We start from the raw sequence: 13,882 nt of genomic DNA on the forward strand, positions 1-13,882 counted from the left end.
TAATAAATTATAATATATAAACTATAATGGAAAAGATTATGGAAGAGAATATACATGTATATGTGTAACTGAATCATTTTGCAGTACACCAGAAACTAGCACAGCATTGTAGGAATCTGCTGATCAGAGTTGTAAGACACTCAGGCTAGTTTAAAAGCTATCTGAATACAGAATCTGTATCTAGATCAGTGCTTCTCAAGTTATGGTACTAGGACCAGCAGCATTGGCATCAGCATCAGCATCACCTGGGAACTTGTTAGAAATGCAAATTCTTGGGCCCACAGTATACCTGAATTGGACCTCTGAGAGTGGGGCCCAGCAATCTGTGTTTTAATAAGCCCTTCAGGTGATCCTTATCCATGTTATACTTTTTAAAAAAATTAATTTATTTATTTTTGGCTGTGTTTGGTCTTCGTTGCTGCGCGAGGGCTTTCTCTAGTTGTGGTGAGCGGGGGCTACTCTTCGTTGCAGTGCGCGGCTTCTCATTGTGGTGGCTTCTCTTGTTGCGGAGCACGGGCTCTAGGCACGCAGGCTTCACTTGTTTTGGCACGTGGGCTCAGTAGTTGTGGCTCATGGGCTCTAGAGGGCAGGCTCAGTAGTTGTGGTGCACGGGCTTAGTTGCTCCACCGCATATGGGATCTTCCCGGACCAGGGCTCGAAACCGTGTCCTCTGCAGTGGTAGGCTTATTCTTAACCACTGTGCCACCAGGGAAGCCCCATGTTATACTTTAAGAACCACTGATTTATAGGATGATCTAAGAGGGCCCTTGCAATTGTTTAGCTAAAGTTATGGAGATGTGGACATTAATCTGATGGCAGTGGGGAAGGAAAGAGAAGTTGTGGAGGAAGAATTTACAGAATTACAGAGCTTGGTAACTAATTAGATCTGAGGTGTAATAGAGAAGATTGTTTGAGGCTATACACAGGTATCTGATTGAAGGATGGTACCATTAACAAAGATATATGTCAGAAGAGAACGTGGTTTGTGAGCGGGTGGGTAGGATGATAAATTTGGTATTGATTGTGCTGATTGATATGGTGAAAAAAACATAAAGTAGCCTTGTCCAGTAGGTAGTTAATATATAGGCATACGTCGGAGATATTGTGTGTTTGGTTCCAGACCACTGTAATGAAGCAAATATTACAATAAAGCGAGTCACATGATTTTTTGGGGGGTTTCCTAGTGCATAGAAAAGCTATGTTTACACCATACTGTGATCTATTAAGTGTGCAATAGCATTATATGTAAAAAAGTACATACCTTAATTAAAAAATGCTTGATTGCTAAAAATGCTAACTGTCATCTGAGCCTTCAGCAAATTGTAGTAGTAACATCAAAGATCACTGATCACAGATTACTGTAACAAATATAATAATAATGAAAAAGTTTGAAATATCGTGAGAATTACCAAAATGTGACAGACACAAAGTGAGTAAATGCTGTTGGTGCTGATAGACTTGCTCTGATGCAAGGTTGGCACAAACCTTCGGTTTGCTAAAAACTCCCAATATCTGTGAAGCACAATAAAGTGCAATAAAATGAGGTATGCCTGTATAGGTCTATATTCTGGGGAGACCTTTTGGCTGAAGAAAGAACTAAAGGAATCACCTGTTTGTGTTGAGTCTGAAGTTGACACTGTGGGAGTAGAGAATATCCTTTTTAATTTTGTTGTTTATAATGATTAAGTTTCTTGTCTATTGCCTGCTGAATTTAAAATAGTGGAATGAAGCAGACATGATCATTTCCAAGTTACAGATGGAAAAACAGACTTGTCCCAGGCCACTCCAGCTAGAGTAGTAGAGCTGGAGCTGGCATTCAGGCCGTTTTGACTCTGAGCCTGTACTTTTTCTATAATACTGCATGGTTTCATGTCAAATATCTCTACTTGACTTTTGGAGCCTGCATCGTCTATGGCAGGCCTGCCACTTACATTACTGAAGCAGCCATGGAGATTCCAGGAATCAGCATTGGGTTCAGAGTTGAGAAGAAATGGGCAGGGCAGGAAATTCAAATCAAAAGCAGTTAAAATTGAAAATGAGATCCTTTGGCTACCTGGGTGAAAGGTGGCTGTTCTTTAGAGGGCATACAATCATTTACTAAATATTAAACTGAAGACTATATGCTGGATACCATGATGGACTTATAATTATGTGAAGAAAATTATTCAGGCTCTCCTTGATCTCCTGTACTGCATATATGCAAGGCTCTTATACAGTGACACATTCAAACTACAAGTCTTGAACATAGTGGCATTTACAAAAATGGCCCGTCCTAAATTATCTTTGTCATTTAAGAGACCACAAAAACTTTTTTAACCTTTCTAAATTGTGATATTAATTATAATCATTGCTCTTTATTTTCAGTAAACATGTTTCATAAAATAATTATCCACTTTTGGAACTCTTGCCCTCTCATATTTGCTTATTGTCTGAGTTTGCAAATGGATTTTAATGTTAGCATCAACCTAACAGTATGAAGAAAAAGGTCCAATGTATTGAATTGTCTGAGCTACTACTTGTGAACATAGTCTGACAAAAGCTGATTAGGTGGAATTTAGGTCAGTTCAAAATGAACACAATTTCCAAATGTACAAAAAACTCTTGATGATTGGAGCTTAACTTTTTCCTATTTATTCTTTTATAATTACTGTTATCTAGTGTGGTTTTCTTCATCAGCTTGAACAATTGTGAAAATCTTTAACAACTGCTTTCCCTACCATTAAGCATCACACGTAAAAGATATGAGCATAAAAAAGAAGTGTGAAAAGACTCCTAACCCCCTAAAGTTTGTGCTGGTCCTGAAATTTGCTGTCTACTGTCATCATCTTTAAATGTGATCTTTTCCGAGTGTCTCAGAAAAAAAACAACAAAATTCTAGATTAGCTATATGATTTGGGATGAATAACTAATTTAATCCTGGTTTAAGGTAAGAAATCTGATTATATGTTACAAATCTTTCTGTGCTAACATTTTTTCTGGGTATGGTTGATAAGTGAGTTCATGATATTTACTGCATTTATTTTTTAAATGTTTGTTTCAGCTATGAATTTGTGAAATACCTTAGACAGTATATATGTAATACTTTGGGGTCTATGATTGAAGATGAAATAGAAAAATGGACATCTGATCAGAATCAGGGTGAGGAATTTGGCCATGACACAGTTGTACAGCATGTTACTAAAAGAACTCAGGAATCTAAAGAGTGAGTATGCCCACAGTAATATGTTAAAGTAATTTTTCTCTCAATGGCGTTCCTTGAAAGCACCCTTAACCCATGTCTCCTACAGTCTTTTCACCTCATAGCAGCCAGGATGATTCTTTAAACCAATGATTCAGATCATGCCGCTCTTCCACACAACGCTCTCTGAAGGCTTCTCATCTCATTCAAAATAAAATCCAGAGTCTCTTCTGTAGCCCACAAGGCCCACCATGGGCCTTCTCCTCCCTCTCCTACCTGATTTCTTATCATTTTCCCTCTTCCACTGCTCCAGCCACACTGGTCTTGTTTTTTCTCAAACAAGCCAAGCAAAGCCCTCCCTCAGGGCTATTTGTATTGATGTTGCTTCTGCTACCTAGCCTGTCCTTTCCCTAAATATTTGTGTCACTTATTCCTTCACTTTTCACTTTTTTAAAATAGACTTTATTTTTAGAGCAATGTTTGGCTCACAGCAAAACTGAGCAGAAGGTACAGAGATTTCCCATACACCTCCTGCTACTACACATATGTAGACTTCCCCATTATCAACATTCCGCACCAGAGTGGTACAAATCTTTTTTTTTTTTTTTGGAAGGGGCCGCACTACACAGCTTATGGGACATTTGTTTCAATTAAGGAACCTACATTGACACATCTTTATTACCCACAGTCCATAGTTTACATTATAGCTTACTCTTGGCATTGTGCATTCTGTGGTTTTGGACAAATTTATAATGACATGTTTTCACCATTATAATATCATATAGAGTAGTTTCACTGCCCTAAAATCCTCTGTGCTCTGCCTATTCATCCTTCCCACTCCCTACCCCTGGCAATCACTGATCTTTTTACTGTCTCCATAGTTTTGCCTTTTCCAGTATGTCATACAGTATGACATATGTCATACATACCATACAGTATATAGCATTTCAGATTGGGTTCTTTTACTTAATAAAATGCATTTAAGTAGCACAGGGAATTATATTCAATGTCTTGTAATAACCTATAGTGGAAAAGAATCTGAAAAAGAATATATATATATGTACATATATATGTATAACTGAATCACTTTGTTGTACACCTGAAACATTGTAAATCGACTATACTTCAATTAAAAAAACATTTAAGTTTCTTCCATGGAAACTTTTCATGGCTTGATAGTTCGTTTCTTTCTAGCACTGAATAAATTCGATTGTTTGGATGTATCAGACATCTTGCTTGCTTCCAACTTTGGCAGTTATGAATAAAGTTGCTATAAACATCGTGTGCGGGTTTTTAGGATCCTGATTGACTGGGTCACATTGTAAGATTGTGTTTAGTTTTGTAAGAAATTGCCCAATTGTCTTCCAAAATGGCTGTACCATTTTGCATTCTCATCAACAATATATGAAAGTTCTTGTTCCACTTACTTGTCAACATTTGATGTTGTCAGTGTTCCAGATTTTGGCTATTCTAATAGGTGTGTAGTGGTATGTCATTGTTGTTTTAGTTTGCATTTCCCTAATGACATATGATGTGGAGCATCTTTTCATATGCTTATTTGTCATCTGTTTATCTTCTTTGGTGAGGTTATCTGTTAAGACCTTTGGGTCATTTTTTAATCATGTTGTTTTCTTATTGTTGAGTTTTAAGAGTTTTTGTATGTTTTGGATAACAGTCCTTTGTCAGGTATGTCTTTTGCAAATATTTTCTCCTAGTCTGTGGCTTGTCTTTTCATTCTCTTAACAGTGTCTTTTGCAGATCAGAAATTTTTAATTTTAATGAAGTATCTTTCGTGTTATATCTAAAAAATCATGCCCAATCCAAGGTCGTCTACATTTTCTCCTATGTTATTTTCTAGGCGGTATATAGTTTTGCATTTTATATTAAGGTCTGTGATCCAGTCTGAGTTAATTTTTGTGCAGGTATAAGGTACATATATAGATTCATTCTTTTTGCATGTGGATGTCCAGTTGTTCCAGCACCATTTGTTGAAAACACTATCTTTGTTCCATTATATTGCCTTTGCTTCTTTGTCAAAGATCAGTTGACTATACTTAAGGGTATTTCTGGGCTCTCTATTCTGTTCCACAGATCTATTTGTCTTTTCTTTGGCCGATACCACACTGTTTTGATTACTGTAGGTTTATAGTAAGTCTTGAAGTTGGGTAGTGTCAGTCCTCTAACTTTGTTCTTCTCCTGCAGTAGTGTGCTGGGTATTCTGGGTTTTTTGTCTCTTCATATAAACTTTAGAATAATTTTGTTGATATCTACAAAATAGCTTCCTGGGATTTTGATTTGGATTGTGTTGAATCTGTAGATCAAGTTGAAAAGAATGGAGTCTTCTTAATCCTTGAACATGGACTGTCTCTCTATTTATTTAGCTCTTCTTTGATTTCTTTCAATAGAGTTTTATAGTTTTCCTTGTATAGATCTTATATATATTTGTTAGATTTATACCTAAGTGTTTAATTTTGGGGTGTGCTGATATAAATGGTATTATGTTTTTAATTCCAAATTCCACTTGTCCATTGCTGGTATGTGGGAGAGTGATTGACTTCTGTATATTAACCTTGTATCCTGCAACCTTGCTATAATCACTTAGTTGTCCTAGGAGTTTTTTGGTTAATTCTTTCAGATTTTCTGCATAGATGATTATGTCTTCTGCGAACAGTTTATTCTTCCTTCCCAATCTGTTTGCCTTTTATTTCCTTTTCTTGTCTTATTGCATTAATTAGGACTTCCAGTAGGATGTTGAAAATCAATGGGGAGAGGGGACATCCTTGTCTTGTTCCTAATGCTTCTTCACTCTTTTTAGGTCTCAGCCACTCTGAGTTTTTGAGCAGTGAGATAGCATGACAAAATGCCTGACTCTCACTCAGAAAACAATTTAATACAGAGCAGTAATTGAGATGAAAGAAGATTAGAGATTTCCTTCTCATGTTTAAACTCAGCTACTTAGGTATTTCTCATTTTAATTATCTTTCAACACTGACATATGATTGATGATTGAAGGTCTGGTTCTCCCCCAACACCCACCCTTGCTCCACGTGAAATGTAACATAACAGAAGACTCTTTAGGGCTATAAAGGGCAGAATGGGCAAGTAGAGAGCATACATTTCTAGTTTCTCCTTAATTCATACTTATTAGTGTAGCTCTATTAATTTCTAATTCTTAGGGTAGTAGCATATTAATGTTATCTAATGTTAAAAATTGCTTCTGAAGCTAGATTGCAATGATTTTTTATTCTGATAAAAATTTTACATAATTTTTATACACAGTAAAACTTTTAAAATTTGGATACCCAAAATTTATTTTTGGTGTTCATTTGGACGCATGACATTTACTTTGTTAATTCTAGACTGTGGACTTGGATTTATGTGATGTTTTTAAGTGCCTTTGGCATCTGGTTTCTCTCCGTGCTGGACCATCATGGTTGCTTCCTATTGCAGTTTGAAGGCAGGTGCTGAAGCTTGAGATATAGCCCCTCTTTCAAGTAGTAGAAAAATTGAAATATATACCTGAGCTTATATTACCTATTATATTTTAAAAATTATATCTGATTTATTTTGAAATTGTTAAACATTTCTTTATGATGTTGGATGGGACCTCTTTCCCCTTGTGACAACTGATTGTTTAAATATGTTATGAACAAAGTGACAGTGTGCGGCTATTTATAAGTTCAGCAAGTTCTAACCACAATATATATTAAGTAAAAAGCCATGGAGATCAAGATTTCTTATTTCCTGATTTGATGAAAAAACAAAACTAGAGCCACTTCCATCTTTGGATAATACAGTATCCCTGCTTTCCTCCAGGGGGATACATTCTAAGACCCCAGTGGATACTTAAAACCATGGATAGTACTAAATCCTATGGGTTTTCCTGTACATACATACCTAACTATGGTAAAGTTTAATTTATAAATTAGGCATAGTAAGAGAATATCTGAATTGCTAACATCACTACTCTTGCGATTTGGGGCCATTGTTAAGTAAAATAAGGATGGCTTGACCACAAACATTGGGATACCTTGACCAGTAGATCTGATAAGCCAGATGGCTGCTAAGTGACTAACAGGCAGGACTGAATAAAGGGGTGATTTACATGCTGGGCAGCTGGATGGCTCGAGATTTCATCACCTACTCAGAACAGCAGACAATTTAAAACTTATGAATTGTTTATTTCTGGAATTTTCCATTTAATATTTTCAGACCACGGTTGACTGTGGGTGACTGAAACTGTGGAAAGCGAAACCACAGATAAGGAGGGACTACTTTATTATAATTACTAGTAGTCTATTTCTGACAATATCATTAAACTTATTCTAAAAGGGGGACTAAAACTCTTCATTAGTCAGAAAATGAAAGCTTTTTAATGCTAAAGCAAAGTTTTATATGGGATTGTTAGGAAATTACTTTTTGTCTCTGGGTAAGACATTTAATTTTCTTGTGTTTTAGTTCATTCATGTGTAAAAGTTAATACAACAATAATTACCTCAAAAAGGTTTTAAATGTCTTAGTGCGTGTCTTCTGCTTTGTGAATCATGGATGAAGGATTTTAAGTTGTACAGAGTATTATTTTCTTTCTTTTTTGTGTGTGATTCTTTAGAAACTACTTAGGGCTAATGTGGCAACAGTACATTTATTAAAAACATTTTTATTGTAATAGTTCAAATTGCTTTCCTAATTAAACATTTTGAAATTTATTTTTTAAATAGAGGTTTGCACATGAAACAGTTCATTTGTAGGATCTATCATACATTCTCATATATATAAGTGGAAGTATTCGCAATGTGTATTTTCATTGTTAATTGGTATGGGTTTTTTCGCTACCTCTTAGAGCTTTTTCTTATTTTAACTTCTTGGAGTATGAAGGAATCTTCTGAATGGTGTCCATATTCTATCCTTGGCTTTTTCAAATCTGCAGTTGCTACTGAGTTCTAGTTTATTTAACTCTTGATATTCAGGGCCTTACTCTCTAGTTTTTTGCTTTCTGTTTTTTTTTAAAGTATTATTCTTTTATCTACCTTTAGCTAGTTTGCTGATATTTCTTGCAGAAGAATTAATGTTTGTGGTTTCAAGAAATTTATGTTTTCTGGAGGAAGTATTTCTAAAATGAAACTTACAGATTTTCTATGGATTTTAATTACCCTTACTCTTATCCTGTAAATCATTGAGATTTACTTTTTTTTTTTATCTTTTTATTTTATACTGGAGTATAGTTGATTAACAATGTTGTGATAGTTTCAGGTGTGCAGCAAAGTGATTCAGTTATACATATACATGTATCTATTCTTTTTCAAATTCTTTTTCCATTTAGGTTGTTACATAATATTGAGCAGAGTTCCCTGTATATACAGTAGGTCCTTGTTGGTTATCCATTTTAAATATAGCAGTGTGTACATGTCAATCCCACACTCCCTAACTGTCCCTTCCCCCCACCCTTCCCCCTGAGATTTACTTTTATATTCCTTTATTAAATCGCTATATTGTAAGTTTTAAGGGGACAGGAGTTTATGTTCTTCACATGGCTATACCTAAGTGGAACGGAGTCTGGGGAGTGTAGTTTACTCCTATTCCCAGCTATAATCCAATTACTGTGGAAGGGGAGAGCAGCTCTGGTGGATAGCTATTGATTGCTACTGGGGCATCATTATAGTTCCCTGTTTCTTGGTGCTCAGAATGTGTAGAGGAGGAAGCTGGGGCCTCCTCAGTTGGTTCCTATATGTACTTCACCAGTTAGTCTAATGAGTGTCTTAGGATTCAATTCCTTCTTGCTTCTTTTTTTTTTTTTAATTTAATTTTTATTTTATATTGGATTATAGTTGATTAACAATGTTGTTTACCCTTCTTGCTCTTTATATCCCTTTACTTTAAACTTGAATTTTCCCTGGACTGTTTCTCACCTCTATAGCGGTTCTTTTCTGTGTGTGTTTTCCCTCTGTATCGTTCCTAATTATTCTAATTTTCTTTTAATATTTTTGTGTTTTCTCATAATTTCTGGGATATGTAAATATGTACATACATAGCTATATGTATTATATTCAATTTACTTATAGTTATATAATATATAAATTATATATTGTTAAATAATATTAAATATATATTTTAAATTACATATAGAAATCACATATATTTAATAATATATAATGTATATAATATATAATTTAAAATATATTTTAAAATTTCTTTAAAGTTCATTTTGTTTTTATTTTTATTTTTTAATTTAATTTATTTATTTTGGCTGCGCTGGGTCTGCATTGCAGTGCACGGGCTTCTTTAGTTGTGGCATGTGGGCTCTAGAGCACGCAGGCTCAGTACTTGCGGCACATGGGCTCTTTAGTTGCGGTGCATGGGTTCTAGAGCACGCAAGCTCAGTAGTTGTGGTATGTGGAATCTTAGTTCCCTGACCAGGGATTGAACCTGGGCCCCCTGCATTGGGAGCATGGAGTCTTAACCACTGGACCACCAGGGAAGTCCCAAAAAATTTCTTTAAACTTTAAAAACTCATTCCACTATTTTTAGCCAAATCCCCCAGCATGATTTTATTACTTCTATGAGAGAAGTATCCTTTCCCTGATTTATGTAGTTAATATGATGCATTAACCAGAAATATAAAGAAAGGGAAGTTTCTGTGCTTATTTTCTAGTGTATTTCCAGTATTATAATGATAAACAATAAACATACATATTATCATGCTTTATATTTACAAAGAACTTTCAGATATATATTCTCATTTATTTCTTGCTATGGCTATGTGAACTAGATCAGCTAGATTGTATTTTTTTTTAAATTTGAAGATCTAAATGGCTTTATTCAGTGATTTATAAATTGGGCAACATCCCATCTAGTAAATAGAAGAGTGCTCCTAGATTGTATTCTTTTTATCTCATATATAGTTGAGGAAAAAGAGACTTATTTATAATGACAGAGCTTGTACGTAAAGTAGTCAGGTTTCTAATCCAGGTTTTCTGATTCCAAATTTAGTACTTTATTCACTATGTTTATTTAAATCTTTATGCCTTTTTGTTTTAAATATAGAAATTTCAGTAGTTCACGTCTCATATTCCTCATTTGTAAAATAAAGGGTAGACTAGATTATTTTTGTTTCCATCTAGCTCTAAAATTCTATTTGTAGGGTTTTGGAGGATCTCAGTCTAATGTTAGTATGGATGCTTGAGAGTTTGCACTTAATAAATGGAGAAATTTATTATAAGTTTTTAAAAAATATATATTTTTAGACCCGCTAGAGCTGAAAGGGATCTTAGAAATTATCCAGTTCAAACTTCTACTAATTTCAGGAATCCTTTTCCTAACATCTCTGACAGCAGGTTCTCTAGCCTCTGTTTGAAAGGACCCACTGATCTCTTAATACTTATTTAGGTCTTAGTTGTGGTGATGGACGCCTATACATATAAATTATAGGCAGGAGAGAAGGGAAGCAAAGAAAATAGAGGAAGGGAGGATAGAGAAAGAGAAATTAAAAAAAGGAATGAAAGTGATGTGTAAAGTAGGCTGAGTTTTGGTAGTTTGATATTAATAGTTGACTTTGTTGCTAATTACTGGAATCTATGCCATTGGAACATCTTGCCTTGGATTCTTTTAATTTTACTGCTTTGGTTCATGTAACCAGATGGAAAAACTTGGGAAATAACACATTTTAGATTCCCTATTAATTTTTTTTTCCTGTTGTGTGAATTCTGTTGTGCCATTTGTTCTTTCAGAAAAACTGACTTTTCTCTTTAGAATTGTTTGTTAAAGGGACTTTACAAGGAAAAAATAATCAAGTAGTTTAATTTAGTTGAATGTTTTAACCTGTGCTAATAGCCTTTCTCTTACAAAGATTGCTTTGAATTAAAGATACAAAGAAATGATGCATTCCCTGAAGAACATCATGATGATAGTGGTGGAATCTATGATCAACAAGTTTGAAGAAGATGAAATGCGAAGTCAAGAAAGGCAGAAAAAAATCCAAAAGGAGAAAAGCAATAGTTACTGCACAGACAATTGCTCTGATAGTGATTCATCATTCAATCAGGTGTGTTGTTTAGTTTTGCATTTATGTCTTGAAATGGTGTTTAATAATCATTACCTTCAATACATTCTTTATTAGCTAGACTTTTTTTTTCTGCTTTCTAGTGTTAAGATTCAGAAGAATAATAAACAATAACATAATCTAATATTAAAGATGTAGTCCATGAAATAACATCTTCTAGAATTATATGTTCAGTGAATTATATCTGAACAATTATTAATGAGGTAAGGAAATAAACTAGTGGATTTTGGATTAAAAAAATAATAACACTTGAAACAAATCTGCTTAAACTTTAGTTAAAAGATCTTATTCCCAATTAATCATTATTAATCAAATTTTATCTACATTATAGATGAAATATGGAGATAAAACCTTTCCCTTATTTATCTTCTGTGAAGGTTGCTGTAAATTGTTAGTTTTAACACGTTAAATTTTTTTTTTTATGTCAAAAGATTTGAGGTTTTATATTTTATCTTTCCAGGTTATTGGAATCCTTGTCTTTTGGCTTCAGCAGAGCTAAGGGAAAGGTCAATGTCTAGATTAGTCCTAATAGAAGACAAAGGAAACTAGATAGAGTAGAGCCCATGCATGCACCATGAAATTCCACATAGAAAATTTCAAGCCAGCTGGAATCTGTTTGACCTTCGTGTGAATCCTACCCGATATTTTTAGTGAAACATTTTCACCTAATTAGTTCTAACATAGGGACATAACTATAACGTAGATCCTAAACATATAGCAAAAAGGGATTTGTGGAGTTTGGGTGAAACCTGAAATAAGTGTGTGTGTTAGTCACAGTTGAGACTGCACTTTTGAAGGAAAAATGGCTTTGGAATTAGTCAAAGCAGAATGTAAAAGTTATCACTGCAAAAAAGAAATTAAAAAAAAAATAAAAATAAAAAGTTATCACTGCATCATTTAGCAGGAGATGTGCTGAGTTTTAAATTTTACAAGTCAGGTTAATTATCTGATGTGAGGAAGGAAGTGACAAAGATTGCGAATTTTCTTCGTGTTTTGGCTCTTAATCATCCCTTGTTGATGTACTCTTCGGAAGAAGCTGGGCTGTAGAGATTTTAGTTCGGCTTAATACAATCAGATGGCTTATTCAGCAGGTTTACTGAACTGCTTCTTCAGATCAAGGACTTTCTGGAAATGAAAGGCACAGAAAAACCCAACTTTAGGACTCTGAGGGATCATAAGATTACACTTTCTTAGTTATTTGATGAACCATGTGTATACACTGAAATCGAACCACAAGAGAAAAAAAGGGGAGCACTGTTAATTTGTTCTAAGAAGTACAAGTATTCAGATCTCAATAGGATTGATTGAGTAGCTGGCAGTTAAGAGGTGCTAGCTAAGCACCAACTTATTTCCAGTCATAGAATCACAGATTTTTGAAGAAATTCACAGCATTGGTAGAAATGGAGTCATACTTTCAGAAGATATTCTTGTTTTTTATTTTGTTTTGATTCTTGAGAAGGACCATGCTTTGAGTTTATATGGCTTCCTTTGGAATGTCCACAGCGTATATCTGCATTTTCAAGTGCCCGCCTTATGAATATGACTTTGTGTCAGAAGCGACTAATTGAATTGAAAGTGAACTATGCCCACCAACAAGGTGTGGGATCCCTGGGCCTTTGGAAAAAAGCAGATGAATGCCAGAACTGTCCTGAAAGCTCTTTCAGTGTGGCCAAACTCTAAGATGTTTGGGTATGCTTTTGTTTGGTGAAAAAAGACTCTCTTGCATGTAACTGACCAAAGAGAGGCTGAATTAATAGGTTCAGAATTGAAAGGATCTCTAAAAATATATCATTCATTCCATTAAATATTGATGTTATTATTGATGCCTTCAAAATTGATGTTACTTGCATTGGGCTTTCAAAAAACTGAATTGTTCTATGAATAGTATTCAGTAAACAATTTTGATGCTGCTGTTTTGATATTAGAACACTTGTATTTTGTGAATAGAATAGGCTTTATTTCATTGTTATTTTAAACATTGCATCCTGATTGTATATGGATTTCTGACCCAGTATTGAAAAACTTTGGACATTACTGCCTTGGAGACTGTGTACATTTGAGCATATTAAAGAATAAAGTTGGCTGATTTTTACTATAGTTGTGAGCAGAGCATTCACTGAAAGCATTTGGCACTGTGATTAAACCTGGAAAAAGTCTGCAAAATAATGCTAGAAAGATAAAAATAATAATATTAGATATCTGTTATTGAGATTGCTGCCATATATTGGTCCCTTTGCTTGGCTTTATATTCACTATAGGTGTTACCAGCCTACTTTACAGAAAAAAGTGAGGCTTATAATAATAGGTAAAACTCGTGTTGCTACTTAGGATTCCACTGTGAATTTAAGCCTGGTCTCTTCCCCTTGATAGTCTGTTCTCTTTGTTCTGTGCTGCACAACCTGGAGACTTCTTGGGTTCAAACCTTTGTTCTACCACTTACTAGCTGTGTGACCTTAGACAAGTGTCTTAACTTCCCTGCCGTAGTGTTTTTCATTTTGAAACGGGAATGATAATACCACTTACCTCATCCTGCTGTTGAGAAGATTAACTGAGTTAATAATTGCTGCTGCTCTGTACGTGTTAGCTTTTGTTATTGTTGCTATTTCTTGAAAGATATGTTGAAATGGATACCATTGAGAGACATACTC

General features: G+C 34.6%; 1 protein-coding gene and 1 non-coding gene across 4 annotated transcripts in view; one reads left to right on the forward strand and one right to left on the reverse strand.

The window, feature by feature from the left end:
* TBC1D32 (TBC1 domain family member 32) overlaps positions 1 to 13,882 on the forward strand; it is a 190,395-nt gene that overhangs the window by 5,664 nt on the left and 170,849 nt on the right. For 2 of the 3 annotated variants that reach the window (XM_007190776.2, XM_057528104.1), the window contains exons 3-4: positions 3,041 to 3,202; positions 11,039 to 11,216. In XM_007190776.2, the coding sequence (XP_007190838.2) occupies positions 3,041 to 3,202; positions 11,039 to 11,216 (340 nt within the window). The remainder of the gene's footprint in view (positions 1 to 3,040; positions 3,203 to 11,038; positions 11,217 to 13,882) is intronic. The other variant, XM_057528103.1, reaches the window with a different exon arrangement.
* Positions 9,581 to 9,653, reverse strand: TRNAW-CCA (transfer RNA tryptophan (anticodon CCA)). The gene has a single exon. It is a non-coding gene; the product is annotated as a tRNA-Trp (tRNA).

Source organism: Balaenoptera acutorostrata, chromosome 14, assembly GCF_949987535.1.
Source record: "Balaenoptera acutorostrata chromosome 14, mBalAcu1.1, whole genome shotgun sequence".
Taxonomy (NCBI): domain Eukaryota; kingdom Metazoa; phylum Chordata; class Mammalia; order Artiodactyla; family Balaenopteridae; genus Balaenoptera; species Balaenoptera acutorostrata.